Source organism: Xenopus tropicalis, chromosome 2 (assembly GCF_000004195.4).
Source record: "Xenopus tropicalis strain Nigerian chromosome 2, UCB_Xtro_10.0, whole genome shotgun sequence".
Lineage (NCBI taxonomy): Eukaryota > Metazoa > Chordata > Amphibia > Anura > Pipidae > Xenopus > Xenopus tropicalis.
Genome location: NC_030678.2, coordinates 10,719,942 through 10,736,194, shown reverse-complemented (window position 1 = coordinate 10,736,194; position 16,253 = coordinate 10,719,942). Strand labels below are relative to the sequence as shown.

Genomic DNA, 16,253 nt, shown 5'->3' with positions numbered 1-16,253 from the left:
AGGGGTAATTATATCTTAGTTGGGATCAATTACAGGTACTGTTTTATTATTACAGAGAAAAGGGAATCATTTAACCATGAAATAAACCCAATAGGGCTGTTCTGCCCCAATAAGGGGTAATTATATCTTAGTTGGGATCAAGTACAGGTACTGTTTTATTATTACAGAGAAAAGGGAATCATTTAACCATTAAATAAACCCAATAGGGCTGTTCTGCCCCCAAAAAGGGGTAATTATATCTTAGTTGGGATCAAGTACAAGGTACTGTTTTATTATTACAGAGAAAATGTAAAAATGTGACTTATTTGATTACAATAGATTCTATGGGAGATGGCCTTTCCGTAATTCGGAACTTTCTGGATAATGGGTTTCCGGATAAGGGGTCCAATACCTGTAGTATAAAGGGGAGATTTCTCATGTAATATTGAGGGATATTTTTATTTTACTTCAGCCCCCAATCCAAAAAGGCAGAAATGTGACATCTGGGTGTCCTGTGCGCCAAACCAGCTGGCATATCGCATACGGACTGGCGGAGCGAAAGACATCATGCCTGAAGTTTGTTTGGATGATAACATGTGAGTACATATGGATTTTCCTTCTGTCATGGTTATCTTGGAGATTGAAAGCCTTGATAAGCACTGCCTGCAGAATACATCTACATTTATGTGCATACAGTATTGTAACTGAGCAAAGCCACACAGACTGGGAGAATTTGAACATCTAATTTTGTATAAACTTTTTGGGCATAACTATTTTTATTATGTTTTTTTAAAAAGCCCCATCTTTTTATTTTTTTTGGAAAGCTGTGAGGAAATGCATTTTTCCGGCTTTCAAATATGGGTCACTTTTGCTCTGTGAGCTTACAGTTTTATTTATGATTGCTACTTTCTATTCCTTATCTTTTATATTTAGTCCCTTTCACATTCATAATCCAGTCTCTCATTCAAACCCCTGCCTGGGTGCTAAGGTAAACAAGGCCCTAGCAACCAGATAGCTGCTGAAATTCCAAACTGGAGACTGGCTGAACAAAAAGTGGAATAACTGAAAAACCAGTCCTCTCCCTACGGTCTGTATAGGCCGGCGATTTAACCTTATAATTGACCCAGGGGCCAAATGATCAGATCCCAGGCATAGATCTGATAGAATGGTGACCTTGCCAAATAAGCAGATCTTGCTGTATTTGTCCAGTTGGCCGAAATGAACAGTAGGTGGTGCTGTTGTATTAAACTCATTATATTAGCAGTGTAAAAACGTACAAAATCTTGAAATCTAGAAGAAAAAAAATTAAAGTAAATTGCAAAAGTGCTCAGAGGAGTGCTCTTCAGCAATTTTGCATTAAAATACTCTCAGAGGCCGTTCTGCCTCTTTCTGGTTTCCTGTGTAACAAAGGGCGGAAATTACTCTCTGCTTGTGGGTTGCGAATGTTTTGAAACTGAAGGCAGCACCCAACCAGTGCATTCGGAGCAGTAAGGCCCACCCTCTGACACCGCAAAGAACAGAAGGAAGTCTGTGAGCAGGCCGGGATGCTAAACTTATATAATGTAATAATAATATAATTAAAAAAAACATTAGCCTGGGGTCCTCCTAGTGTCGGGGGAATCCTGGGATCTGTTTTAGTCTACAATGACTTGAGGGGTATATATGTGTCAGTGATTTCCCTGCTATTATTCATTATAGTTTGTTTGATTGTTTCTGTTTCTGACCAAGCACTGGTAACCCCTATTCTGAAAAAACCCTCCCTAGATCCTTCCAATCCTACTAACCTCCGACCTATCTCTCTGCTCCCATTCATTTCCAAACTGCTTGAGCGCCTAGTATACAACCGACTGGCGCTATTCCTCTCTGACAATAACCTCCTGGATCCCCTACAATCTGGTTTTAGACAACAACATTCCACCGAAACTGCTCTAACCCGACTAACAAATGACCTCCTTTCGGCTAAAGCCAAAAAACACTACTCGCTACTAATACTTCTCGATCTCTCTGCTGCTTTTGACACTGTGGATCACCCTCTTCTCCTCCAGACTCTCCGCTCTATTGGCCTTCGTGACACTGCCTTATCCTGGTTTTCATCTTATCTCTCAGATCGATCCTTCAGTGTCTCTAACAATGGGGAATCATCTTCTCCCTTGCCTCTTTCTGTCGGGGTTCCTCAAGGCTCTGTCCTGGGCCCCTTACTATTTTCTCTCTATACCTCCTCACTTGGCAAACTAATCAGTTCTTTTGGCTTTCAGTACCACCTCTATGCTGACGATACTCAGATGTATCTTTCCTCTCCTGATCTCAACCCAGAGCTTCTAACTCGCGTCTCTTCCTGCCTGTCCGCTATCTCCACTTGGATGTCCCAACGTTACCTCAAATTAAACCTCTCTAAAACTGAACTGGTTCTCTTTCCCCCATCCAACGCCCACATTGTTCCCGAGGTATCTATAACGGTTAACAATTCTACCATCACCCTATCTTCCCAGGCCCGGTGCCTTGGGGTTATCCTTGATTCTGCCCTGTCCTTCACCCCTCATATCCAATCACTTATCAAATCATGTCACTTTCACCTAAGAAATATCTCCAAAATCCGATCATTTATCACCCAAGATGCTGCCAAAATTCTTATTCACTCTCTTATAATATCTCGCCTGGACTACTGTAACTCCCTACTAATTGGCCTTCCCCTCCAAAGACTGTCCCCTCTCCAGTCCATAATGAATACTGCTGCCAGGCTCATACACCTCTCCAACCGCTCCTCCTCTGCCGTGCCACTCTGCCAATCCCTGCACTGGCTTCCCCTACCATCCAGGATAAAATTCAAGCTATTGACCCTCACATTTAAAGCAGTCCATAACTCTGCCCCACCCTACATCTCTGAACTCATCTCTAGGTACCATCCAACCCGCTTGTTACATTCCTCTACTGACCTGCTCCTCAACTCCTCTCTCATTCCCTCCTCACACGCTCGCATTCAAGACTTTGCAAGGGCTGCCCCCCTTCTCTGGAATTCGCTCCCACAAACTGTCAGACTTTCTCCCAATCTCTCTGCCTTCAAGAGATCTCTAAAAACACATTTATTTAGAGAGGCTTACCCTAATCTAGTTTAGCAACACCCTGTGCCCCACCTCTCACAACTCTGGTCATGCCCATTCCCACACCTTGTGTCTCAACCCTTTCTCCTTGTAGATTGTAAGCTCTTTTGGGCAGGGCCCTCTTCACCTCTTGTATCGGTTATTGATTGCTTTATATGTTACTCTGTATGTCCAATGTATGTAACCCACTTATTGTACAGCGCTGCGGGATATGTTGGCGCTTTATAAATAAATGTTAATGTAATATGTTGCAGGCTCATCACAGGAAAGAATTCCAACCGAGGCATAAACATTGCTGTTATTAGCTGTAAGTGAAATCATTTGATTGTATTTGGTACCTGTAGGCCCCCCTAAGACCAAGACCTGGGGGCCCTGCAACTTCTACCCCAAAGCTCTAAATGTAAAAGTGGGAGATGGGTTCTAAAATGGGAATTGTGGATGCAGGGGTGCCGTAGGTGGTACAAAATAATTGCCCTTCCATGGGAGGCTGTATGGGGCGGGGTGGTCCCAGGTCCCTGTGGCTGGCATGGCCTTGCCTTGGGCTACTCCCAGTTGCCAACTCCCAGGATGCTTCTCTGTGCAAAGCCATTTCTAAAGAGCCCGTCAGAAATTAATTGACAGCATTGGTCACAATAATGTGTTTTATTTCAGCAGAGACCTGGAAGCTCGTTGAGACGAAGACGTTTGACATGTATGAAGGAGGTAGGTGCTCTCTGCATGATCTGCCGCTGTTGATGCATCTGGTATAAGTAATGTAGTGCAAACAAATTGAGATGGCAGTTGCCATAAACATACCTTGTTTTACTGAATTGTACAAGCAAATCTGTGGGAAATAAACCCTTTCTAAATTGATCTAAATTAGTGCTCTTTGGACTTCTTGGCTTAACGTCATGCGTTTAGCCCAAAGGTTGTGCAGTATATAGTTTACCCATTACAAGGTTACAGATATATAGAAACATTGGGGTAACAGTCACCTATAGTTCCAGGGGTACCCAGGGCACAAATAAGCACTCACCCCAAATCCCCCCCTAACTGGCCTTCAGGCTGGGCCCCCTTAGCCCATAACAAGGTTACAGATATATAGAAACATTGGGGTAACAGTCACCCTGCTATAGTTCCAGGGGTACCCAGGGCACAAATAAGCACTCACCCCAAATCCCCCCCTAACTGGCCTTCAGGCTGGGCCCCCTTAGCCCATAACAAGGTTACAGATATATAGAAACATTGGGGTAACAGTCACCCTGCTATAGTTCCAGGGGTACCCAGGGCACAAATAAGCACTCACCCCAAATCCCCCCCTAACTGGCCTTCAGGCTGGGCCCCCTTAGCCCATAACAAGGTTACAGATATATAGAAACATTGGGGTAACAGTCACCCTGCTATAGTTCCAGGGGTACCCAGGGCACAAATAAGCACTCACCCCAAATCCCCCCCTAACTGGCCTTCAGGCTGGGCCCCCTTAGCCCATAACAAGGTTACAGATATATAGAAACATTGGGGTAACAGTCACCCTGCTATAGTTCCAGGGGTACCCAGGGTACAAATAAGCACTCTTATTGCTGCACAATACAGTACTGACACATTCAGGTTTGTGCCACTTTAGCATGAAATAAGTCAGAATAAAAGTCTTTCCGCACAGGAGATTTAAAGAAACTATTCCATTCCCTCTGCAGATTTTTCAGGCCCTATGATTGAATACCTTAACAAGATACCAAAAGGGGCTCTCGTCATGGTCGCCACTCACGATGACGCAGCTACCAAGTAAGTGAATCTTTTATACATTAAGGGGCATACTTATAGTATATAAGCCAATGGCACGGGTGATGTTGCCCATAGCAACCAATCAGCAATTAAATTACCTACAAGTTAGAAAACAAAAGTGGCATAAAAAACACAATAGCTTTAGCAATTGTAGCCTATTATATGGGTTCAGAATTGATGGCTTTTACATCCATGTATTTCTGCATTGCTTTTTATGCAGCTTTATGCACCCTTGAGCGATTGTATTATACTGAATATATAACTACAGAAAGGTGCTTTAAAGAGAACCCAGTGAGCTTTGGTTGCATAAACTTGCTGGTTAAATAGATATATATCATCAGCACTGTGTAACTTTCCTTGTTATCCTATACTGCCACCTACTGGCTTTATATGGATGTTGAGTCAAAGGAGACCTAAAGCCTAAAAACTTAATCTAGATAGAAATATTGTATTGTATATACAGAACTTACTATACCAGCCCAGAGGTTCAGCATCTCAATAACAGTAAGGATCCAGCTCTTCACAGTTGCCTACAGCAGCTCCCCATCTTGGATCTTGTTCGGACAGCTTTTGTATGTCAGTGGCACCGCACGTGCTCAGTGGGCTCTGGGCTGCTGTTGAGAAGCAAAGCTTAGGGGTCGTCGGTAATCAAATAGAAAATAAGCTTCATCTGTCATAGAAGCTAACATTACAAGGTTGACTATTACTTCTGATGCAAACTACACTGATTTCTGAGCTGCCATGTAATGGGAATATATATATTTATAATCAGTCCTTAAGCTCAGGTATCTGACAGCCGCCCAGAGCATGTAATGGGAATTGGTAGAAAAGAAGATGGGGGGCTACTGGGGCATCTTTAGGGGCACATATTTCCCTGCTAAAGGGCTGTGGTTTCTTTGGGCTAGGGAGAAAGTCCTCAGTATAATGTGTAGCACTTCTAGATTAACTCTTTCTTAGGCACACAAGATGAAGCAGCTTAGTTTGCCTTTACGCACAGAATTAGGGACATTTCCCATTGTCTCCTCATTCTTACATTGGCGCTTTTGTCATGTCAGGTTGAACGACCCAGCGAAAAAAGCTTTTGAAGACCTCGGGAGCAAGGAAGTTCGAAATCTTCGTTTCCGGTCAGCCTGGGCGTTTATAAGCTTTAAAGGATCTCAAATACCGGACAACATTGAAAAAGAAAAGGTAAGTTTGAGAGACACGAGTACGAGTGACCCTTTATGAATGCTGGGAGTGTTATCCCAGCACCCACTGGGGAACCAACGCTAACCTACTCCTTTGTGGGACAAAAACGCAGCCTAAGCAGCAGGATTCCCCTGTACTAAGCACAATTCAGCAGGAACAGCCCGTAAGTTTGCTCATAGCCTGTACAGAGAGATACCATAAAACTATGGCACATAGGGATTCCCCTGTACTAAGCACAATTCAGCAGGAACAGCCCCCTAAGTTTGCTCATAGCCTGTACAGAGAGATACCATAAAACTATGGCACATAAGGATCCCCCTGTACTAAGCACAATTCAGCAGGAACAGCCCCCTAAGTTTGCTCATAGCCTGTACAGAGAGATACCATAAAACTATGGTACATAGGGATTCCCCTGTACTAAGCACAGTTCAGCAGGAACAGCCCCCTAAGTTTGCTCATAGCCTGTACAGAGAGAAACCATAAAACTATGGCACATAGGGATTCCCCTGTACTAAGCACAATTCAGCAGGAACAGCCCCCTAAGTTTGCTCATAGCCTGTACAGAGAGATACCATAAAACTGTGGCACATAGGGATTCCCCTGTACTAAGCACAATTCAGCAGGAACAGCCCCCTAAGTTTGCTCATAGCCTGTACAGAGAGATACCATAAAACTATGGCAGCATAGGAATTCCCCTGTACTAAGCACAATTCAGCAGGAACAGCCCCCTATGCAAGCATAGGTTAGAAAGAAAAAAAAATGAGCTAGTACAGTGTCCCCTACTTACCTCACATAGGCTGGTGGTTAATTTGTGGTTAAAATGCACCTTGCGCCCCACTAGTGCTCCCTAATTTGGGCATCTCATTGGCTTGCCAGCTAGGGGGGATCCAAAGTGACACCCACCCTTTATGAATTCAGTGCTTTCAAACTCAGGCAGCACTCTGTTCATAGGAAACGGCATCTTGTCGTGATCCTGTTAGTGAGCGGGGCAGGATGCAAAGTGCTCAGTTATTGGTGCCTTGGGTCTGTCCCTGATAGGCCACTCAGACCACCAATAGGAACAGACCTCCTATATAATCTGCACTTTCTCTGTTTCAGATCAACCACTCAGACGGAAGCAAGAACAGATATTCCGGTTGGCCGGCAGAAATCCAGATTGACGGCTGTCTCCCCAAACCATAAACAAGCCCCATTGGGTCAAGCCGGCAGGAATCCATCCTCTCTTCCAATGGAGGCAGAGCATATGGAGCGAATAAAAGGACCGGATTGCCGAAGGGAACCTGCCCACCAACTACTAATGATTTTGAACAACTGGCTGAAACCAATATGGCATTTAATTTATATAAATTTATAGAAAGAGGCCGACGTGCTTCTGTGCCGAATACCACCAAATATATGTATGTGCCCCCTTACGGGCTTGTTTCATACACTCCATTCCATCATCACTGGAGCCGGGAATCATCTCCGTGGTGACCGTTGTCCTGTTGATTCTGATCCGGTAGAAGATCAGGAAACTGGTGCTCTCAAATACAGACTGACACAACATCCAGGGTTTTTAGGCTGTAAATAATGGTGTTTTGGTTATGTTCCATAGCACAGAGATAATGATTATTCACTATAGGGTTTGGCTGTGGGATTCCTATGGTCACATGGGGAGAGGAAGACTCTGTGTGACCCTTAATGATCCGGCAAAAGCGATTGCCCATTTCCTCCCTTGTGGTGCATCAGTAAGGCTTAGGGATACATGGCGCTTCCACTGGCGCTATTTTACCACCGTCAGACTGACATTGGGATTTGCACAAAGCTGTGACTTTTTTTCATACAAATCCCATTACAGGGTGGTGTATCCATCTGTCCAATGCCAAGCGTCAATTCCTCCAGCCTTCAGATTTGCTAAGTGTTGCACTACAGCTTATTTAAAGGGGACATTTATTCTAAAATAAATATTTTGTTATAATGCCAGTACAGGTATTGGACCCCTTATCCGGAAACCCATTATCCAGAAAGTTCCGAATTACAGAAAGGCCATCTCCCATAGACTCCATTATGATCAAATAATTCACATTTTTAAAAATGGTTTCCTTTTTCTCTGAAATAATAAAACAGTACCTGTACTTGATTCCAACTAAGATATAATTACCCCTTATTGGGGCAGAACAGCCCTATTGGGTTTATTTCATGGTTAAATGATTCCTTTTTCTCTGTAATAATAAAACAGTACCTGTACTTGATCCCAACTAAGATATAATTACCCCTTATTGGGGCAGAACAGCCCTATTGGGTTTATTTAATGGTTAAATGATTCCCTTTTCTCTGTAATAATAAAACAGTACCTGTACTTGATCCCAACTAAGATATAAATACCCCTTATTGGGGGCAGAACAGCCCTATTGGGTTTATTTAATGGTTAAATGATTCCCTTTTCTCTGTAATAATAAAACAGTACCTGTACTTGATCCCAACTAAGATATAATTACCCCTTATTGGGGGCAGAACAGCCCTATTGGGTTTATTTAATGGTTAAATGATTCCCTTTTCTCTGTAATAATAAAACAGTACTTGTACTTGATCCCAACTAAGATATAATTACCCCTTATTGGGGGCAGAACAGCCCTATTGGGTTTATTTAATGGTTAAATGATTCCCTTTTCTCTGTAATAATAAAACAGTGCCTGTACTTGATCCCAACTAAGATATAATTACCCCTTATTGGGGCAGAACAGCCCTATTGGGTTTATTTCATGGTTAAATGATTCCCTTTTCTCTGTAATAATAAAACAGTACCTGTACTTGATCCCAACTAAGATATAATTACCCCTTATTGGGGGCAGAACAGCCCTATTGGGTTTATTTAATGGTTAAATGATTCCCTTTTCTCTGTAATAATAAAACAGTACCTGTACTTGATCCCAACTAAGATATAATTACCCCTTATTGGGGGCAGAACAGCCCTATTGGGTTTAATTACTGTTAAAATATTTTTTTTAGTACCCTAAAGGTAGGAGATCCGAATTACAGAAAGACCCCTTATCTTAAAAAAACACCAGGTCCCAAGTATTCTAGATTACGGGTCCCATACCTGTACTAGCATTTACTTTTAAGAATTGTTATTTAGCAAACTGGCATTTAATAAGACTTCAATCAAAAGAGAAGACCTGTATTTGTGGCTGAAAAAAGTGTTATTTAGTAAAAATAATGTAGGAATTGGGGGAAAGGGTTCACTTAAAGTCACTCTATGCTTTTTAGGAAACTCTTTAAGAAATCTTTGGTACATAAAAATGAAATAAATGTTTTTTTTTCTAAGATATTAGTACTTTTTTACCGTAATAATGAATTTATAACAACAGCGCCACCTGCTGTTCATTTCAGCCAAGTGGCCCCAATCTGCAGAAAATTAATTTTTCGAGAAGAGAAAAGTCTTGGGAAGAGTCTTCTGACTTTTCTTTCGCCAGCTCTAAGCAGAGCAACATCCCAAGATGTAACTTTTTCTGCTGACTGTACTGGCGTGCCGAAATAAACAGCAGGTGGCGCTGTTTCAGATTCATTATACTAGCAGTGTGAAAACTGGTTATATCTTGATACAGACAGAATTGAAAAATCAAAACAAAACAGAAGACCGACTGCATTGTTCTTAGATTAACAAGATCTACTGGATATTCATTTGCAGGCCAGTTTCCCCTTTAAAATAAATATATGTATATAAACAAAGTACATTTTAGATTAAATTTTTTACATCTAGTTCTATTTTTTTGGTTCTGGACTGTAATATCCTATAAATATGGAGTTTGGGGGGAAATGTACATATAATCTGAGATGATTAATAAATTGTATCACTGTATTTATTTGTCTTTGGCAAATAAATGCTGAGGTGGTGACTTATTTTACACCCCTTATGTATGTGTGTGTGTGTATGTGTATATATGTATATGTATATAATATGTATGTGTGTGTATGTGTATATATATATATGTTTTGATGTTTCGTCATCCGACCGGCCTTCTCTGCATTGGTATTTTGAATGAAGAAAGCCGGTCGGATGACTGGTAAAAAGTCTTCAAGTTAAAAACACAGCAAGTCCAGTTAATTTGACTTATTATAGGTATAGGACCCATTATCCAGAATGCTCGGGGCCAAGGGTATTCCGGGTAAGGGGTCTTTCCATACCTTAAGTCTGCTAAAAATCATTAAATATTGAATAAACCCAATAGGATTGTTCTGCCCCCAATAAGGGGTAATTATATCTTAGTTGGGATCAAGTACAGGTACTGTTTTATTATTACAGAGAGAAGGGAATCATTTAACCATTAAATAAACCCAATAGGGCTGTTCTGCCCCAATAAGGGGTAATTATATCTTAGTTGGGATCAAGTACAGGTACTGTTTTATTATTACAGAGAAAAGGGAATCATTTAACCATTAAATAAACCCAATAGGGCTGTTCTGCCCCCAATAAGGGGTAATTATATCTTAGTTGGGATCAATTACAAGGTACTGTTTTATTATTACAGAGAAAAATGAAATCAGTTTTAAAATTTCCGAATTATTTGATTAAAATGGAGTCTATGGGAGATGGGCTTTCCGTAATTCTGAGCTTTCTGGATAATGGGTTTCCGGATAAGGGATCCCATACCTCTACTATAAATATAGTTACATAAAAATGATAAAAATAGGACAGAAAGAGAAAAATATGGGATGGGGGCTGGGATTATTTTCCAAAAAGATGCGACCCTAGCAACAAAGTTAATGGAAAAAGTGCTTTTCTCACTGGAGAAGTCAGTATTTTGTACTGAAAACGCCACAAAAATGTCACTCACTGCTTATGGGAGTCAGAACCAACAGTGCAGAGAAAGAGATAGACAGACACTGCTTTCAAGAGCAAACTGCATTTACCAATATGTTGTGGAAAGTTGTTTGGAATTCTAATTTCTATCTAATTTTATCTTATTTATGTAGGGACCCATAGGGTTAAGCTCCCCATGGTGTTATCCCTATCCTTATCTTATCTGTGCTGTTATAGGGCAGAGACCTCTACACTCAGATTACAGTTATTAGGCTACCCCCCATAGGTTTAGCCCAGGTTGACCACTCCCCTTGGCAGACTATATAGTGTCTTGCACAAGGAAGTGTCTTCCTCTTTGGCTGCCGGTCTGCTACCTGAAGCAGATCTCCATTGAGCCTGGGTACAGATCCGGCCCAGTAAGCCATTATCCATCCAAATTAAGTCGGGGACAGGGCCCCGTGAATGAGGAAAAGACAGTATAGCAGCATATTTCATAGCACCCTCTAGAAGTGGTGAGTTCAGACAGAATTATACAGAAAGAGCAGCCATTTGCTCCATCCAGGATAATAGCAAAGGAGTAGTCTTCCTAACAGGCATTACTGGCCTTAGATTAGGGACACAGAAGTGCTAGGGAAATAGGTTAGCAAATATGCCTTGCCCTAACCTCCAAAAGAGCATGGGACTATGCCGGTGAGCTTTCCTACCTATCACGCTGTTGCTGTTCTACCTGCCCAATCCTCTTGATGAGAAGGGATACACAGGGGAGCATCATATTTCTGCTATTGATCCATTTTACATCAAGTGTATAACTGCATACTGTTCTGCAACTATTAAGTGAGTATTGAAATACCCTGAATACCTTTGTCTTGGACAAATAAAGTATTATCCAGTTATTCTGCAAGAGCTCCTGGCGTCCTATTACTTTAATCTATTGCACAACACCAGTGTGAGTTGTAGTTCAACAACATCATCTAGCCCTGACATAGCTCCCACGTAGCGGAGGCCCACTCCTGTGCATTAAGGTCGCATGTAACACATGCTCTACAGCACACTACTAGCCTGGGTTTGGCCATATTATAGCCAAATAGGTGTTACATTTAATTAGGAAAAAACCAGTTTCTGATCGGAGTTCCCCTTTAACACAAAGCCAGGAAATAGGGGGAACTTTCTATTCAGCAATTAAGCCTCACTCCTCTGTTTCACTTTCATTTCAGTGCAAGGGGGGAGCCAGTGCCGGGTATACAGTGGCTTGCAAAAGTATTCGGCCCCCTTGAACTTTTCTACATTTTGTCACATTACAGCCACAAACATGAATCAATTTTATTGGAATTCCACGTGAAAGACCAATACAAAGTGGTGTACACGTGAGAAGTGGAGAGCCATACAATATGTTTGGCCGCGGATGCTGCGGGGCAAGGTAGGGTGGGTGCCAAGGATGCCAGATGCGATGCGGAGGAGGGCTTAGAACATGTCTTCTATCCGCTGATTGCAGGGGCAAGGTAGGGTGGGTCCCAAGGATGCTGGATGCGGATGTGATGCGGAGGAGGGCATGGCCTGCGCTCGGTGAATAGAACGCGTCTTCTATCCGCCAAGCGCAGGCCACGCCCCCATTATCTTTTTTATTAAAGATTTGGCAGCGAGCCAGATGCAGCCATCAAAAGAGCCACATCTGGCTCCCGAGCCATAGGTTCCCTACCCCTGGCCTAGGGTAAAATTCACACCAATAATTTGGGAAAAACTTTCAATTTTGAGGCTTTATAATTAACACTTTACAGTCCTTTGCTACACCCTAATGCAATTACCTGGCTGGCCTAGCAACACATAAGTTTCAAACAGGACTTCAAAAGACACCAACCGTAACAATCAGACAAAGCACAAATATAGGGTCATATACATATACACAGAGCCGCTTATTTTCACTTTTTCTTTTGTTTTGTTTTTTTTCTCTCAAGCAGCAGATGATCTTTCCCTTCCTATTCTCCCGAGGCAACTTAATCCAGAATCCCAAAATACCCAGGGGGCAAAGATTACATGTAAATTATTAAATAAAGTTGCATTTTCTGAGAGTAGCGATTAGGATGCAGCCTTACCCAAGGACAGAAAGAATAGTGACCAACAACTAAGCACAAAATTAAGTAAAAGCTTACCTTATGGGCCCGGTTTGTACACAGTTATGGTCAATAATTCCAGGTTCCGTCCCAAGGTACAGTGCATCCCATCCTCGTCGCCAACTGAAAGGTCTAAGGTCATTTCCAAGGAATGACAGAACAGGAGATTTTAAAATGCTCACTCAGAAAAGGAAATGTATTGATGCGGGGCACCAAGCATAGAATAGCAGTACAGCATTCATCAGCTTCTCACAAATTTGTGTGTCACCTACCCTGTGACATAATTTTTTATACCTGGTAAGGCAAGATGCCCAGAGAAACAGGACTATATCTTGTCTATTTTCACTTCCCTCTGTACCTAAAGCCGTTGGGCCACATCCTGACCATCAGAACATTTGCAGAACCATGTTCCAGACATGGAAGTCTGCCAGGTATATTATGTAGGTAAAAGGTTATTTGAGCCAATCTTCTGAGCAAAACAGACTCAGGACTAAGAGGAAAAGCAAAAATCAGACCTAGCACCTGTACAGAGAGATACCATAAAACTATGGCAGCATAGGGATTCCCCTGTACTAAGCACAATTCAGCAGGAACAGCCCCCTAAGTTTGCCCATAGCCTGTACAGAGAGATACCATAAAACTATGGCAGCATAGGGATTCCCCTGTACTAAGCACAATTCAGCAGGAACAGCCCCCTAAGTTTGCTCATAGCCTGTACAGAGAGATACCATAAAACTATGGCAGCATAGGGATTCCCCTGTACTAAGCACAATTCAGCAGGAACAGCCCCCTAAGTTTGCTCATAGCCTGTACAGAGAGATACCATAAAACTATGGCAGCATAGGGATTCCCCTGTACTAAGCACAATTCAGCAGGAACAGCCCCCTAAGTTTGCTCATAGCCTGTACAGAGAGATACCATAAAACTATGGCAGCATAGGGATTCCCCTGTACTAAGCACAATTCAGCAGGAACAGCCCCCTAAGTTTGCTCATAGCCTGTACAGAGAGATACCATAAAACTATGGCATCATAGGGATTCCCCTGTACTAAGCACAATTCAGCAGGAACAGCCCCCTAAGTTTGCTCATAGCCTGTACAGAGAGATATCATAAAACTATGGCACATAGGGATTCCCCTGTACTAAGCACAATTCAGCAGGAACAGCCCCCTAAGTTTGCTCATAGCCTGTACAGAGAGATATCATAAAACTAGGGCACATAGGGATTCCCCTGTACTAAGCACAATTCAGCAGGAACAGCTCTTGGAGGATTTTGCTCCTAAACAGTGCACCATATGCAGCCCCTCAGTAAATCTATACTTGTCCCCTTGAGGTCTGATATAGGGCCCCTTTTGATCAGCCAAAAAAACTAATTTAAGGATGCTTTATTAAGTTTGAGAAACATTGTATCTTTTTTAGCTTCAGTGCAGGATATCAAAGGCACTTAATCATAGGCTCAGCCTATGATTAAGTGCCCCGAACGCACGAAACGCGTCAGGCCTTTGTTTTTAAACATGATGGAATAAAGTTTGAGTTTTTTTATAAGATCCCTCAGAGTCCGGAATGCTTGTTGTCCTTTTGAAAATTTGAAGAAATCTCCTTACAGCTGCGGGTTCGGGGCTACAAGCACCCGGACCACCACAAAAATTTGGTGAGCATTTGTTGATTTCTTTGCCTTTATGTCACCGGTTGATCATATCCAGACCTTAAGCGACTGACTCGGGGTCCCTACACCCGAGTCGAACTAACTGTTTGGTATTTACTTACTTACTTATATATTATATTTTATTTATTTATTAAACTTATTTCAGCGGCCAGGTTGTGCTTATTATAGCCAACTTGGTCGGCTGTTTGTTTCTACACTTTGGTTTAACACATTAGCTATATTTTACTAATTTGATTTTTCACAAGCGGGAAATTCAACATAAGTCTACGCTTCCAAAGCGTATATAATTTGTGCAGGATATCAAAGGGAAATAAGGGAATTTTCAGTAAGAATCCGGGACTGGGGGCTGAGCTTTCAAAATTGGAACTGTCCCATGAAAATGGGGCCAGTTGGGAGGTATGCTTATTATAAAGAAAGAGTTGTTCCTACCTGTAATCCTGCGGCAGAGAGACACTCAGTAGGCAGGGACGGTGCTTATACAGTGGCTTGCGAAAGTATTCGGCCCCCTTGAACTTTTCCACATTTTGTCACATTACAGCCACAAACATGAATCAATTTTATTGGAATTCCACGTGAAAGACCAATACAAAGTGGTGTACACGTGAGAAGTGGAAGGAAAATCATACATGATTCCAAACATTTTTTACAAATAAATAACTGCAAAGTGGGGTGTGCGTAATTATTCAGCCCCCTTTGGTCTGAGTGCAGTCAGTTGCCCATAGACATTGCCTGATGAGTGCTAATGACTAAATAGAGTGCCCCTGTGTGTAATCTAATATCAGTACAAATATAGCTGCTCTGTGACGGCCTCAGAGGGTGTCTAAGAGAATATTGGGAGCAACAACACCATGAAGTCCAAAGAACACACCAGACAGGTCAGGGATAAAGTTATTGGGAAATTTAAAGCAGGCTTAGGCTACAAAAAGATTTCCAAAGCCTTGAACATCCCACGGAGCACTGTTCCACCGATCATTCAGAAATGGAAGGAGTATGGCACAACTGTAACCCTACCAAGACAAGGCCGTCCCCCTAAACTCACAGGCCGAACAAGGAGAGCGCTGATCAGAAATGCAGCCAAGAGGCCCATGGTGACTCTGGGGGGGCTGCAGAGATCTACAGCTCAGGTGGGGGAATCTGTCCATAGGCAACAATTAGTCGTGCACTGCACAAAGTTGGCCTTTATGGAAGAGTGGCAAGAAGAAAGCCATTGTTAACGGAAAACCATAAGAAGTCCCGTTTGCAGTTTGCCACAAGCCCTGTGGGGGGGGGCAGCAAACATGTGGAAGAAGGTGCTCTGGTCAGATGAGACCAAAATGGAACTTTTTGGCCAAAATGCAAAACGCTATGTGTGGCGGAAAACTAACACTGCACATCACTCTGAACCAGGGCCGGAACTAGGGGTAGGCAAAAGAGGCAGCTGCCTAGGGCGCAACGATGGAGGGGCGCGAGGCAGGAGCCTCTCCTGCCTACCCCTAGCGCTACTTTGTCATTGCCTCCGCCGCTTGTCATTAGTGGCGGAGGCAATGACCGAACTAACCGCCCCCCCTGCACCTCCTCCTGTGCATTGGCGCGCATGCGCCGTTCGGGGAGGTGGGCGGAGTTTGCCGACCGGGTTGCCTAGGGTGCCCGGTCGGCTTGGCCCGCCCCTGCTCTGAACACACCATCCCCACTGTC

General features: G+C 42.8%; 1 protein-coding gene across 2 annotated transcripts in view; it reads left to right on the top strand.

Annotated features, from left to right (window-relative positions):
* Nucleotides 1-11,709, top strand: part of fam3b (FAM3 metabolism regulating signaling molecule B) — a 28,510-nt gene extending 16,801 nt beyond the window's left edge. The window contains exons 3-9 of one of the 2 annotated variants that reach the window (NM_001015990.2): nucleotides 452-575; nucleotides 3,332-3,384; nucleotides 3,729-3,779; nucleotides 4,751-4,838; nucleotides 5,894-6,026; nucleotides 7,125-7,979; nucleotides 10,626-11,709. In NM_001015990.2, coding sequence (NP_001015990.1) covers nucleotides 452-575; nucleotides 3,332-3,384; nucleotides 3,729-3,779; nucleotides 4,751-4,838; nucleotides 5,894-6,026; nucleotides 7,125-7,208 — 533 coding nt within the window. In that variant the 3' untranslated portion in view covers nucleotides 7,209-7,979; nucleotides 10,626-11,709. Of the gene's footprint in view, nucleotides 1-451; nucleotides 576-3,331; nucleotides 3,385-3,728; nucleotides 3,780-4,750; nucleotides 4,839-5,893; nucleotides 6,027-7,124; nucleotides 8,125-10,625 lie in introns of those variants that run through there. The other variant, XM_031895942.1, reaches the window with a different exon arrangement.
* The last annotated feature ends 4,544 nt before the right edge of the window (nucleotides 11,710-16,253 follow it).